This window comes from Jaculus jaculus, chromosome 8, assembly GCF_020740685.1.
Source record: "Jaculus jaculus isolate mJacJac1 chromosome 8, mJacJac1.mat.Y.cur, whole genome shotgun sequence".
Lineage (NCBI taxonomy): Eukaryota > Metazoa > Chordata > Mammalia > Rodentia > Dipodidae > Jaculus > Jaculus jaculus.
In genome coordinates this window covers 112,465,498-112,481,016 of record NC_059109.1, presented here as the reverse complement: position 1 = coordinate 112,481,016, position 15,519 = coordinate 112,465,498, and the positions used below count along the sequence as shown (strand labels likewise).

Here is a 15,519-nt window from a genome sequence, read left to right as displayed (position 1 = left end):
AAGACCCTTGTCTCAAACAAGGTGGCAAGGAGAGGACAAACCCCTCAAGACTGTCCTCAGACCCCAACATATGTGTGCATACACACTATAAAGACAAGCTAATAAGTGGGACTGGAAAGATGGCTTAGCACTTAAGGTACTTGAGAGCCTAAGGACCTGGGTTTGATTCCCCTGTACCCAGAAGCTCAGTGATTACAAATCTACTTCCCTTGGCTTACCCCTTCTAAACTACTCAGTGATTTACCATCTGTTTCTTTTTCCAAGACTGATCCATTTTCAGATCTGGCCTGGCAAACACTTTTACATCCTACACAGCTCAGATACCAGGTGCATAAGAGGCTTTCTTTGGTACAAGCTATTTCACTTTAAAGAGAACCCTAGCAGATTCAATGAATCTGCACATACAGTACCATTATTTTACCTCCAAAGTATACATATTCTTTCTATATTTGCAATGCCTTAATAGGATACAATTTTTTTGTTTAGTTTTTTGGGTTTTTCTTAACTTTCTTTCTTTTTTTGAGAGAGAGAGAGAAAGAGACAGACAGAATGGGCACGCCAGGGCTAGGATTAAAGGTGTACACCACTAAGCATGGCTGGCTTTGACTCCCCCCCACCCCATAAGGTCTCACTGCACCTCAGGCTGACCTGTAATTCACTATGTAGTCTCAGAGCAGCCTCAAACTCATGGCGATCCACCGACCTCTGCCTCCCAAGTGCTGGGATTAAAAGCATGTGCCACCATGCCTGGCTACTTTAAAAACAACAACAAAAATGTTTATTTATTTATTTGACAGAAATAATGAGGCAGACAGAAAGAATGAAAGTGGGTATGCCAGGGCCTCCAGCCACTGCAAATGAACTCTAGACACATGTACCACCTGATGCACCAGGCTTATGTGGGTCCTGGGAAATTACACCTGGGTCCTTTAGCTTTGTAGGCAAGTGCCTTAATTGTGAAGCCATCCTTCCAGCCCCCACCTTTTTTTTTTTTTTTTTTAAGTAGGGTTTTGCTCTAGCCCAGGCGGACTTGAATTCACTATGTAGTCTCAGGATGGCCTTGAATGCAACACAATCCTATCTCTGCCTCCCAAATTCTGGGATTAAAAGCATGTGCCACCACAAATGGCTTCCTGGCCTTGAAATTTTTTTTTTTTGTGGCCTTGAATTTTTTTTTTAAAGAATTTTTTATTTATTTATTTATTTATTTGACAGTGACAGACACAGAGAGAAAGACAGATAGAGGGAGAGAGAAAATGGGCGCACCAGGGCTTCCAGCCTCTGCAAACGAACTCCAGACGCGTGCGCCCCCTTGTGCATCTGGCTAACGTGGGACCTGGGGAACCGAGCCTCGAACCGGGGTCCGTAGGCTTCACAGGCAAGCGCTTAACCGCTAAGCCATCTCTCCAGCCTGGCCTTGAATTTTTAACACTCTTGTCTTGGCTTCTGGAATGCATGCACCACCACACTGGCATTTATCTGTATTTTGAAATATTTTTATTTTTTATTTATTTATTGTACATGGAGAAAGAGAGAATGGGTGCACCAGGGCCTCCAACCACTGCAAATGAGCTCCAGACACATGTGACACCTTACGTATCTGATTAACATGGGTCCTGGGGAACAGAACCTGGGTCCTTTGGCTTTGCAGGCAAATGCTTAACTGCTAACCATCCCTCGAGCCCTTATCTGTATTTTAAATGTTGAATAGTGTATGTAGATGTCTCTTAGATCTACGTGTCACTCTGAACCATAAATCTGAATGATTAAGAGTCTCACATGCTGTAGGGGTGAAGGACACTGGCCTCGGTCCTGTAGAATTTATTGGTGGGAGAGGTGGCATGATGGGAGGCGAAGACCTTGACTGTATCTTCACTTCCACAGGCGATCCAGGCATTGCTGGCACCCTTTTCTCACAAGCAACTGCAGAGAATAAAAGAAAAGGAGATTAGGGTTTTCTATGACAGTAAAACAGCAACAATTTGGAAGGACAACCAACTTTTTGAAAGGACAGAAAAGGTGCTAGATATTAAAACCAATATGCGTGTCTATGCGCACCAAGGTGTTTTGCTGCTGCCAATGAACACTCATTTGGCTTTAGCTGGGTGGCTGGAGAACTGAATCTGGGCCCAAAGGTTTTGCAAGCACCTGTAATTGCTGAGCCATCTTTCTAGTCCCAAGAAGATACTTTTTATGAAGGGTAGAATATTGGCTTTCCACAAGGTATGCCCAAGTCCTAACATCTAGATCTGTGAATGCTAACATATTTGGGGAAAGACTCTTTCATGAGGTAAATAAGAGAAGGTTCTTCAGAGATTGTTATCCAGGATTATGGAGGTGGGATCTAAATCTAATCTAAAAGGTGTCCCTGAAGAAGATAGGCACATATCCACAGAGGAAGGAGGTAAGGACACAGTCACACAAGAAAACCAGGCAAAGATTGGCATAATGCATCTAGAAACCAAGGACTGTCAGTAGCTAGGAGAGAAGCAGAGAAAAGACTTTTCTACCTAAGACCCTCAAGAGAATCAATCCTGATGACGTCATCATTCTGGACTTCTGCCCTCCCAAACTACATGTGAATACAGTCCTCTGTCTTAAGCTACCCACTTTGTGGCATTTTGTCAGTCCTGGAACATAAAGTAAGGGGAAAGGAGGAAGGGGATATAAATTACAGCTAATAGTTCAAAGTGGCTCAGAAAGGAAGAAGCCAAGTTACAAACTTGGTTTACGTAAAATGCATCTTTTCTTGACTTCTTATAAAACAATAAAATTAAGAGAGAAAAAGGTAACATAGAAACCCTCTACAAAAGTAGTTCTTGGGCTGGAGGAATGGCTTAGTTGTTAAGGCATTTGCCTGCAAAGCCAAAGGACCCAGGTTCGATTCCCCAGGACTCAACGTTAGCCAGAAGCACAAGGGAGCGCATGCATCTGGAGCTTGTTTACAGCGGCTGGTAGCCCTGGCGTGCCCATTCTCTCTCCCTCCCCACCCCCTCTTTCTCTGTCAAATAAATAAATAAAAATATTTTTTAAATTATTAAAAATTAATTTTAAAAAGAAGTTCTCAATTGCATGACACAAATATAGAATCATAATCAACTACATGAAAGTACTGATGAATATACACATTACAATCAATAGTAAAAAAAAAAAAGTCAATTATCTCTTTATCAGGCATATAATATGTCTTTAGATGTTTCCATCAGAAAGATGAGAGAGGGCTGGGGAAATAGCTTAGTGCTTAAGGTGTTTGTCTGCAAAGTCTAAAGACCCTGTTTGATTCCCCAGGACCCACATAAGCCATATGCACAAGGGGGAGCATGCATCTAGAGTTTGCTTGCAGTGGCTGGAGGTCCTGGTGCACCCACTCTCTCTCTCTCCCTCTGTGTGTGTGTGTGTCAAATAAGCAAATAAAAAATTTAAAAACATATTTTATTTATTTATTTGAGAGAGTAGAGAGGGCGGGGAGAGAAAGAGAGAGACAGAGAATGGGCATGCCAGGGCCTCCAGCCACTGCAAACAAACTCCATATGCATGCGACCCCTTGTGCATCTGGCTTATGTGGGTCCTGGGGTATTGAACCGGGATCCTTTGGCTTTGCCAAAATGCCTTAACTGCTAGGCCATCTCTCCAGCCCTAAATAGAATATTTTTAAAATATATTTAAAAAAATGAAAGAGGGTCTGATTCTAAATTAGGCACAGATTACTTTATCTCTGGGGACAATTCATAATAAGCAGCTATATGAAAACATAAAACGGTGAACAGATTGATACATATATCCCAGGCTGGCCTACAATTTCCTATGTAGCTGACAGTGACCTTGATCTCCTGATCCTCCTAAATGGTGGAACTATAAGATTGTGCCACCATGCTGGATATGTCAGTGCTGGGGATCAAACCCAAGGCTTTATGTATGCAAGACAAGAACTACCAGCTGAGCTACTTCCCAGAGAAAATGGATAAACTTAACCAGCATTGAAATTAAGTCCAAGGGGCTGGGGAGATGGCTTAGCATTTAAAAGTGCTTGCTTAAAATTAGGACTTAATTAAAAATGACAAAAAGTGAAGCTGGGCATAGTGGTGCACACCTTTAATCCCAGCACTTAGGAAGCAGAGTGTTGCAGTCAGGTTCGATTTGCTGGCAGAAATCACCAAGAGCAAGAGCAACTTTTGGGGAAAAAAATGTTTTATTTTGGCTTATAGACTTGAGGGGAAGAGCCATAATGGCAGGGGAAAATGACAGCATAAGCAGAGGGTGAACATCACCCCCTGGCCAACATAAGGTGGACAACACCAACAGGACATTATGCTAAACACTGGCAAGGGAACACTGGCTATAATACCCTTAAACCCGCCCCCAACAGTACACTGCCCCCAGGAGGCGTTAACTCCCAAATCTCCATCCCCTGGGAACCTAGCATTCAAAACACCTAAGTTTATGGGGGACACCTGAATCAAACCACCATGCAGAGATAGGAGGATCACCATGAGTTCGAGGCCAGCCTGAGACTACATAGTGAATTCCAGGTAAGCCTGAGCTAGAGTGAAACCCTACCTCGGGGTGCAGGGGTTAAATTTTGGGTTGGAGAGATGACTCCGTGATTAAAGGTATTTACTTCCAAGACCTCATGGCCAGCCTTTGATTCCCCAGCAACTATATAAAGCTAGATGCAAAGTGGTGCATGTGTCTGGAGTTGGAAGCAGTGGTGGGAAGCCCTAGCCTAATTTCTCTCTCCTTGTAAGTAAAAATTAAAACAAAGTTGCCAGGTGGTGGTGCATGCCTTTAATCCCAGCACTTGGGAGGCAGAGGTAGGAGGATTGCCGTGAGTTCAAAGCCACCTTGAGAGTACATAGTGAATCCCAGGTCAGCCTGAGCTAGAATGAGACCCTACCTCAAAAAAAAAAAAAAAAAAATAAAAAAATTTTTTTTTTAATAATAGGGATTGAGCCCAGGGCCTCCCAACATGTTCTACCACTGAACTACATCCCCACCTACAATAACTTTAATAAGTTATTTTTCAACAGATATTGTGGTAAGTGCCAATAGTCCCAGCTATCTCAGAGAAAGAGGATCACTTGCGGACAGCAGTTTGAGATCAGCCTAGTCAACACAGCAAGATCTCATAAAATTAAGGGGCACAAAGGCCTGGATTTGACTTCCAACATCTCATAAACCAGGGATGGTGGCACACAGCTAGCTTAATCTTGGCAGTCCAGGAGGCACAGACGGGAAGATTAGGAATTCAATGCTAGTTATACAGCCTGGGTAAATGAGACTTCAGTTTAAAAACAAAACAGTGGGACAAGGGGGCACACGCCTTTGATCCTAGCACTTAGGAGGCAGGGGTAGAGATAGGAGGATCGCCATGAATTCAAGGCCACCCTATGAATTTCAGGTCAGCCTAAGCTAGAGAGACCCTACTTTGAAAAAGCCACCCTCACATTCCCCCCCCTCAAAAAAAAAAAAAAAAAGCCCACAGCACTGAAAACCAGGTGTGGTGCCACATGTATGTCTAATCCCAGCACTGAGGAGTAGGAGGATCATTGTGAGTTGAGGGCCAGCTGAGACTACATAGTACATTCCAGGTAAATTCTGGGTAACCTGAACTAAAACTAGAACTAAACTCTGTCTCCAAAAACAAACAAACAAAATAAAAAAAACCCACAAAAAAAAAAAACAAAAAACCCAAGGCTGGAGAGATGGGTTAGTGGTTAAAGGCACTTACTTGCAAAGCCTGATAGCCCAAGTTTGATTCCTCACTACCCATATAAAGCCAGAACACAAAGTGGCACATGTTTGTTTGCAGTGGCATGAGCCTGTGGTGTGCGCTCACTCTCTCACACACACATACACTCACACTCTCTCTCTTTCTCTCTCTCTCATACACACAACCCCCTCTCTCAAATAAATAAAAAAATATTAAGGAAAATAGGCATGGTAGCACATGCCCTTAATCCTATCACTTGGGAGGACAGAGATAGGAGGACTGCCATGAGTCTGAGGCCACCCTGAGACTACACAGTGAATTCTAGGTCAGCCTGGGCTACAGTGAAAGCGTACATTGGAAAAAAAAAAAAGTGGGGGGGGGGGCGGGTGTGATGGCGGATGTCCTTAAATCCTAGCAATCCTAAAGCAGAGACAGGTCAGCCTCAGCTAGGAGATGGAAAGGAAAAAGGAAGGGCAAAGGGAAAGAAGAGGAAGGAAAAGGGAGAGAAGGAAAGAGAAAACGAAGGGAGGGAAGTCAAACCCAAATAAAACCACTCAAAATATATTTTTTTAATTTTTTTGGTTTTTCGAGGTAGGGTCTCACTCTGGCCCAGGCTGACCTGGAATTCACTATGTAGTCTCAGGGTGACCTTGAACTCATGGCGATCCTCCTACCTCTGCCTCCCGAGTGCTGGGATTAAAGGTGTGCGCCACCATAGCTGGCTCAAAATAAGTTTTTTGTTTTGTTTTTCCAGGTAGGGTCTTACTCTAGCTCAGGCTGTCCTTCAATTAACTTTGTAGTTTTAGGGTGGCCTTGAACTCATGGCGATCCTCCTACCTCTGCCTCCTGAGTGCTGAGATTAAAGGCATATGCCACCACGCCTGGCTAATTAATTTTTGAAAATATGCAGGTGTGGTGACAAATGGCTAGAAGCTAGCACTGTATAGGTCTAGATGGGATGATCCTAAAGTAAAGACTAGCCTGGGAGACACAGCACAACCCTGTCTCAAGAACACATATTTCTTTTTAATATTTTTTATTTGAGGTGGGGGCAGAATGGGTGTGCCAGGGCCTCCAGCCACTGCAACTCCAGATGCATGTGGCCTCTTGTACATCTGGCTTACCTGGGTCCTAGAAAATTGAACCAGGATCCTTTGGCTTTGCAGGCAAACGCCTTATCCACTAAACTATTTCTTTGCCCCAAGAACACATATTTCAAATAAGTTATTTATCTCTCAAAGGTAAGCTGTCATTTACTTGGTAACTAATAGGTTAATCTTTAAATTGAACTGTGTTCCCCTTAGCAATTCCAAGTTTTTTACTTAAGTATCACACTCTCAATCTATAGGTGCAAACGATGGGCAGGAAAGGTTCAAGTGGGAACATAGTCAAAGCATTCTTTGTTAGATCATAGTTGAAAAGAAACCATAAGAACCACAAGACACATCTTTGTACATTCACATTATACTTTCTAATGAAAAAAAAAAAAGTCTCCAAGTAGTATTTCATGCTCCAGTTTGCAGTGGCCATAGTTTGGAAAGGAACATGGAATAAAGAAAATCAAGAAAGCCAAGCCCCTATGTTGCAAATCCTGTAACAAAAATGTGTGGTACTCTGAGAGCCATGTGGTCAAAGCTGCCCGCCCGTGCCATCTCTTTATACAGGACCCTTTCCTGGTAAAACTGAAGGTGATTAGTGGACTAGTGAGCTGTTGCGTTTGCCTTTTTCTCCCTGCCAGTGTTTTCTCAATGCCCTTCAGAGAACAGCTGACATGTTTCCAGCTCTTCCATCTGGGGCCCAGCTTCCCGGAGGGGGTGGAGGAGAAGGGAAGGAAGGAAGGAGCTGACAGTTGTCTCGCACTGTCGCATGTTGTGTACAGTGTGCAACAACCTAGAGGGAATCATTCTTCAGACCACCTGCCTTTTACAGCAAGGGCGCCAAAGGCCTGAGGAGGGCTCAGCACTCAGATGTGTTTTAATATTCAGCATCTGGCAGGATAACAAAGGTGAAGCAGCCCAACACTGAACAGTAAGCTTCACCCTCCTGGAAGCTTAGTTGGTGGACAAAACCCAGTCATAAGTAGTTGTTGTTTTTTTTTTTTTTTTTTTTTTTTTTGAGGTACGGTCTCATTCCAAGACCAGGCCGACCTAGAATCCACTATATAGTCTCAAACTGGTCTCAAAGTCATGGCAATCCTCCTACCTGTGCCTCCTCGAGTGCTGAAATTAAAGGCGTGCACCACCACGCCTGGTAGGAATACTGTTTACAGATCACACTACCACTTCTCACTCACTTCCTTATCCACAAACCTCTATCACTAGTGCTTTCCTCAGTGAAAGCAACAACGCAGCAGTAAAACTACAGATAGGGAGACTGAGAGACCGGGAAGAAGAAGAGGGCAGGAACCAGAAATTCCAAGTTATCCTCCACTACAAATCACGCTCAAGACTAACCTGAGCTAGGTAAGGTCCTCCATTTAAAAAAAGGTCTAGGGGGATGGAGAAATAAATGGTTTAGAGATTAAGGTTCTTGCCTGCAGAGCCAAAGGACCCAAGTTCAGTTCCCCAGTACCCACGTAAGCCAGATGCACAAGATAGCGCATGTATCTGGAGTTCATCTGCAGTGGCTTGAGGCCTTGGTGTGCCCATTCTCTCACTCTTTCTCAAATTAAAAAAAAAAAAAAATTTTTTTAAAGTTAAAAAAGGTCTGGGGTTGGAGAAATGGTTCGACTTGCTTGCAAAAGCTGCCAGCCTGAATCTGATTCCCAAAATCTCATGTAAAGCTAAATGCACAAAGTGGTACATGTGTCTGAATTTCATCTGTGATGGCAGGAGGTCCTTTAGTACATATACATGCATACACACATGCACACACACACACAAATAAAAATACTTTTCAAAGAAGAAAACAAGACCTGGTGTGGTAACTCATGCCTTTAATCCCAGCACTCGGGAGGGAGAGGTAAGAGGATCACTGTGAGTTCGAGTTGGTGGCTCATGCATCTGGAGTTCATTTGCAGTGGCTAGAGGCCCTGGCATGCCCATGCTTACTCTTTCTCTCTCTGTCTCTAATAAATAAATAAATTTTAAAAACCAAAAAGATAAATTTCAAAGCAATGTAGTAATACTGGATAGAATATGCAGGAAATGGGAATAACATGGATAGTATATTTTTGTGAAGTCTAAAAACATGAACAAGTTAGATAACCTAGGGGAGAAATGTCTATGTAGCAAAATATAAAAATATGCAATGGGACTAGAGAAAAGGCTCAGCAGTTAAAAGCACTTGCTTACAAAACCTGATGGACTGGGTTCAATTCCCCAGTACCCATGTAAAGCCAGATGCACAAAGTGGTACATGAGTCTGGAGTTCATTTGCAGGGACAAGGGGGAGCCTGGCTCACTTATTCGTTCCCTCACTCCCCCCTCCCTCCCTCTCTGCAAATAAATAATCTTTTTTTTTTTTTTCATATGCAAAGGAAAGCCAGGTGTGGTGGCACACACCTTCAGTCCCAGCATTTGGGAGGCAGAAATAGGAGGATCGCTGTGAGTTTGAGGCCACCCTGAGACTACATAGTTAATTCCAGGTCAACCTGGGCTAGAGTGAGACCCTACCTCAAAAAATAAATAATAAATTAATTAAAAAGTGTCTCTTAGTGTATGCTAAAAGTTTATCTGCAGGCTGGAGAAATGGCTTAGTGGTTAAGGAGCTTGCCTGCAAAGCCAAAGAACCCAGGTTTGGTTTCCCAGGACCCAAATAAGCCAAGGTGGCTCATGCATCTGGAATTCTTTATCTGCAGTGGCTGGAGAGAGACCCTGGCAAGCCCATTCTCTCTCTATCTGCCTCTTTCTCTCTTGAATAAACTAAAATATAAATTTTTTAAAAGTTTATCTGCAACAAAGATGAAAAAGACAGTTTTTAGGGTATGATGGTGTTCACCCTTTATCCCATCTTCTCGGAGACAGTCTGAATCCACCTTTAAGCATAGTGAGAATCTCAAAAGAGACAAAAAGAAGGTAATTTGGAAAATGACTCAATTTCTAGGACAGCTTGAGGGTCAAAGCAAGCTACTGTGGAAGAAAGAAAACACTGAGCATCAATCTGGAAGATTGTGCATGATCCTGATTCCAATGCTAAGTGGATACTTTGGAACCCGGGACAAGTCATATGGTTTCATCTGTACCATGGAGGTTGAGAGGAGTTGAAGGGCAAGTAAGAGATAAGAAAGTGCAGAGTTAAGACTATTCAAAAGTGAGATACTGTTAGATTGCTCTCCACCAGGAATGTATTAACAATCATTATGCTACTAAATCTGAAGGCTAACTAAAGGGTTCTTCAGGGGTTATTTTAATATCTAAAGATATGCTGTAATAGCCTGTCAACATCAAAGCCTGTTGAGAGCCTTAATGCAAGTAAAGCAGCAGCAACACTGCTGCCCTGATAATGTACATAGGGAAAACGAAATGTGTATTGCTGCTTCCCACATGCAGCAAATGTTTATTTGGAATAATACAATCCACTCCAACTGCAAACCATCTGTTTCAAGTCTCCACCAAGTTAATAGTTTTCACATGAGAAGATATGACAAATATCCTGCCTTCTCATGGAGGTTACCTCTGCCACTACCTCAATCAACTGAATCTCAAGCTCTTAATAATGTATAGCATTAATGTCCTAGCCAACCTGAGAACTCAGAAGCCTGAGACTGTCAGGGAACAAGCTAATAACTCTTGTCTTCTTAGTCAAATATAAATAATATTTCTCACTTTATTTGTTTGTCTGAAACAGAACACTATCAACTTCTCACACTGTAAATTAATGGCTCCACTAAGATTGAAATCTAGGTTTCTTTGGCTCCAGCCATTGATGCATCTGTGCTACAATGTCTCTCACACAGAACCTTCCAGAATAAATGGATGAGTAAGAGCTGACAACTTCAAAATGTCTCACAATGCATCACTTTCCCATCTCCACTGGTAATACTACAGCTACTGTCATGAAGTACACAACTACAACTGTCCTTTCTGCTTCTAATCTGACCTTTCCAATTCACTCAAGCATTCTTGTTTTGTTTTTCATGGTAGGGTCTCGCTCTGGAATTTACTATGGAGTCTCAGAGTGGCCTTAAACTTTTGGGGATCCTCCTACCTCCACCTCCTGAGTGCTGGGATTAAAAGCGTGTGCCACCATGCCTGGCCCAATTCAATCATTCTTCATGTAATCAAAGTGCCAATTAAAGCACCTTAAATAGGTCTTTTAAGAGATAGAGCTAAACACTTCTAATAACTTCTTTCTGCTCTTACCAAAAACAATTTTTTAAAAAAATCTTGGATCAAGATGAAGGGAATGAGACAGGGTTTTGCTATATACCCCAGGCTGGCCTCAAGCCTGAATACAATCCTCCTGCCTCAGTCTGAAGTATGAGGATTACAAAGATTCAACCACACCTGGCTTCACTTTGGTTTATGTGCCATGTTCTATCAAGTGATTTTCAAACAGTTCATTTAGGAACCATTGAGGATTCTAGAGATCTGTTGTGGTGATGTGGTTGGGGGACGAGAGGAGGTAAGAATTTTATTTATTTATTTATTTGAGAGGGAGGAGGGAGAGAATGCGTGCATCAGGGACTCTTGCCATTGCAAACAAACTCCCGATGCATGCGCTGTTTTGTACATCTGGCTCTATGTGGATACTGGGAATTCGAAAGTGGGCCAAGCAGGCTTTGCAAGCAAGTACCTTTAACCACTAAACCATCTCTCCAGTCCCCAAATTTTTCATAATTGTACTAAGAGGTCATTTGCTTTTCTTCCTTTTTTTTTTCTTTCTTTCTTTTTTTTTTTTTTTTTTTTTTTTTGGTGACAGGGTCTTCATGTAGTCCAAGCTGACCTGGAATGCATGTAGGCAAATGACCTTAAAACTGCTGATCCTCCTGCCTCCAACTCCTAAGTATTGGAGTTACAGATATGCCACCAAAACTCGCTAACATCTGTTTCTTTAACACTGATCAGCTATATAACCTATAACCTGGAAAAAAAAAAATCACTCTATTTTACTATACTAAAATTTTTTTTTTAGCTGGGAGTGGAGGCACACGCCTTTAATCCCAGCACTTGGAAGGCAGAGGAAGGAGGATCACTGTGAGTTTGAGGCCACGCTGAGTCTACATAGCGAATTCCAGGTCATCCTGGGTTAAAGTGAGACCTGACCACGAAAAACAAAAATAAGATTAGGACAGATTGAGGAAGGGGGCACATATCTGTAGTCCCAGTGAGAAGGTAAAGGAGTCCTCAGTCCCAGAGTATTATCGAAACATGTGGCACCACAGACAAATCTCTAGCGTGAGCCTATGAACAATATGGTTATCTACATGCACCCATTTTGATACTTGAACAGCTCCCCACTGCTGGTTGCCCTAAAACCAAGAACAAAGGGACCTTCCCTGATAACAGCTGGAGTAAAGTGGAACTCCCGTGCCCTCCATGTTTGTGAACGCTTGTGTGTGTAAGCAAGTGCCTGTAGCTGATGTGCCATCTCCCCGGCCCTGCAATACTTTTTGACCGACATCTGGAAGCCTGGGAGGGATTCAGACACTTTGGTGTCCTCTTGGTTGGCAACTCACTGCCACCAACACAGCTGTAATATTTGTGCCCTCTCAGTTGGCAAGCCCATTGCTGCAAGGAATTCAGTTTTTGTTGATACTGTTGCTATACGCCTATGTAATAAATCCTCATTCATTCATCATTTGTGCTCTCTCTATTCTATTTTTGGGTGGATAGACAAGGACCCAGAAAAAAGTACAGATCATTCATCAGCACTCAGGAGGGTAGGACAGGATGATCTAGTTTCAGGCCAACCTGGGCTATGAACATGTCTCAAAAAAAAAAAAAAAAAAAAAAGATGGGGATATAGCTCAGTGTTAGAGTTCTTTCCCAGTATGCACAAGGACCTAGGTTTGATCTCTAACAGAGGAAGGAATGAAGCAAAAGAAGAAAGACAAGGACAGGCAGTGATCCTTCTACCTCTGCCTCCTGAGTGCTGGGATTAAAGGCATGCACCACCATACCTGGCATTATTTTTTCTTTTTGTACGTATTTACTTATTAAGCTTTCAAAGTACTTGCCAATGTAAGTAGAATTTTACCTGGTTGTACGCTTCTCAATATTTGAAAAATTGAGCTCTTAAATTATCCCAGGTTGATGAATAGTTAGTCAGCCCAAAATAACAGCTTCCACTTTGGGATGGAGAACCAACACATACACACACACACACACACCCTAACAAAACTAACTTTATGTTCAGGGGTAGCAGAGATCAAAAGATCAAGCTCTCTCCCATGAGAAGGACCTGGACAACAACCCCAACTGCCTGGGAGCTTCTGTTAAAGAACTTTTGGCATCTAGGATTTTATCTTACTGCAAAGACCGCATATGCCATTGCCAGTTAACTGGGAAGTAGATCTGGGTAATGGTAATCAATTGATGCAAACAGCCTTTAACATGAGGTGGTGCACAACTTTAATCCCAGCACTCAGGAGGCAAGAAGTAGGAGGAACACAGTGAATGCCAGGCCAACCTGGAACTAGAGAGCCAGTTCCAGGTCAGTCTGGGCTAGAATGAGACTACCTCGAAAAACACCAAAAATTAAAAAGCAAGTGATTGTATACCCACTAAAAACTTCATGGCCCTACTTATAGGCTTGCATGCTTTAGGGGAACAAAGACACACAAAAGAGAAATGGCTTACTGGTTAAGGTATTTGCCTGCAAAGCCAAAGGACCTATGTTCAATTCCCCAGGACCCATGTAAGCCAGGGTGGCATATGTATCTGGAGTTCATATGCAGTGGCTGGAGGCCCTGGTGTACACATTCCCTCTCTCTCTCTCTCAAATAAATAAATATTTTTTCTGGATTTTCGAGGTAGGGTCTCACTCTAGCTCAGGCTGACCTCAAACTCTCAGCGATCCTCCTACCTCTGTCTCCCAAATTCTGGGATTAAAGGTGTGCACCACCATGCCTGGCTCTAAAAAAATACTTTTTAAAAAATAAAGCTTTCAGATGCACACAGTGGTGCAGGCATCTGGAGTTTGCTTGCAGTGGCTGGAGGTTCTGGGACACCCATTCTCCCTTTCTGACTGTCTATCAAGTAAATAACAATTTAAAATAAATAAAAATAAAAAATAAAAAAATGAAGCTTTGGCTGGGCGTGGTGGTGCACGCCTTTAATCCCAGCACTCGGGAGGCAGAGGTAGGAGGATTGCCATGAGTTCGAGGCCACCCTGAGACTCCATAGTGAATTCCAGGTCAGCCTGGGCTAGAATGAGACCCTACCTCGAAACCCCCCCTCCAAAAAAAAAAAAAGATGCTTTGGGCTAGAGAGATGTCTTAGTGATTAGGGTGCTTACCTGTGAAGCCTAAGGACCCTGATTCAATTCACCAGGTCTCACGTAAGCACAAGGTGCAGCACACATCTGCAGTTTGTTTGCAGCAACTAGAGGCCCTGGCGCGCCTATTCTCATTCGCTCTCTCTCTGTCTCTCTCTTGCTAGTTCTTCCCCCCACCTTTATCACCTGGCTTTCTCATTTAAAAAAAAAAAATTTAAAAGGGGGCTGGAGAGATGGCTTAGTGGTTAAGGTACTTGCCTGCAAAGCCAAAGGGCCCAGGTTCAGTTCCCCAGTACCCACATAAGCCAGGAGCACAAGGGAGAGTGCATGCATCTGGAGTTTGTTTGCAGTGGCTAGAAGCCCTGGTACACCCAAGCTCATTCATGAAAAAGAATTGAAGCTCTATGTGTTCAACTTAATCTGGTTTCTAAGAATTTACATACCGTCTTGGAAACAAACTAATTCACTTGGACATGGTAGTGCACCCCTAATTTCAACACTAGGGAGGCTGAGTCAGGAGGACAAAAGCTGAGGCCATAGGGAACCTAGTCTTAAACAAGTTTAAGGTTTGACTTCTTTTCTTTTCTATTTTGGTTATCTGAGTTAGGGTCTCATGAAGTACACACAGGACTCAAATTCACTGGGTATCTGAGGATGACTTTTTTTAAAAAAAAATATGTATGTATTTGTTTGAGAAAGCAAGAGCAAGAGAGCAAAAGGGGGAATATGGGTGCACCAGGGCCTCTAGTCACCGCAAATGAACTCCAGACGCCTGCACCACCATGTGGATTTGGCTTATGTGGCTTCTGGGGAGTCAAACTGGGGTCCCTTTGCCTTTGCAGGCAAGCACCTTAACTATTAAACCATCTCTCCAGCCCATGAGGATGACTTTTAATTCCTGACCATTCTGTCTCTACTTCCCAAATGCTAGGGTTGCAGTTATGAACCACCACGGTGTACTACAAAGATTCAGTAACATACAGCAACACAAATTCACGTTTTATAAGTAGAGTTTTACAGAAGTGGGGTTGCTTGCCCAATATAACAGCCATATGTAGCTAGTCAAGATAGAGATGTGCATAAGCAAAGTAACAAGTTTCAAAGACTTAGCAATACGAAAAATTATTTAGGGGGGCTAGGATGATGGCTTGGTGGATAAGCACTTGACACTTAAGGTGGAGTATTGCATACCTAAGTTAGATCCTCAGACCACATGTACACAGCTGGAAGCCATGCCAGGCTTCTCAATCCCCAACATGCTGAGCTGACTACCAAGTAAGAGGAATGAGGGAGATGGAATAATTTCCCAGAAGCTCATGACAAGCACAGCAAGGAATAATACCGTGAGAATCCAGAGTTAGAAATCCTGTCCCTAATGAGGCGGTTTAGGCAAAGTCCGACCTGAAAGTTTTCCTCTGACCTCAACATGC

At 42.9% G+C, this 15,519-nt stretch overlaps 1 protein-coding gene across 3 annotated transcripts in view; it reads right to left on the bottom strand.

Annotated features, from left to right (window-relative positions):
- The window catches only part of Cbfa2t2 (CBFA2/RUNX1 partner transcriptional co-repressor 2), a 125,576-nt gene that overhangs the window by 36,077 nt on the left and 73,980 nt on the right, over positions 1-15,519 (bottom strand). For all 3 annotated transcript variants that reach the window (XM_045156056.1, XM_045156057.1, XM_004668093.2), the window contains exon 2: positions 1,780-1,923. In XM_045156056.1, the coding sequence (XP_045011991.1) occupies positions 1,780-1,923 (144 nt within the window). The remainder of the gene's footprint in view (positions 1-1,779; positions 1,924-15,519) is intronic.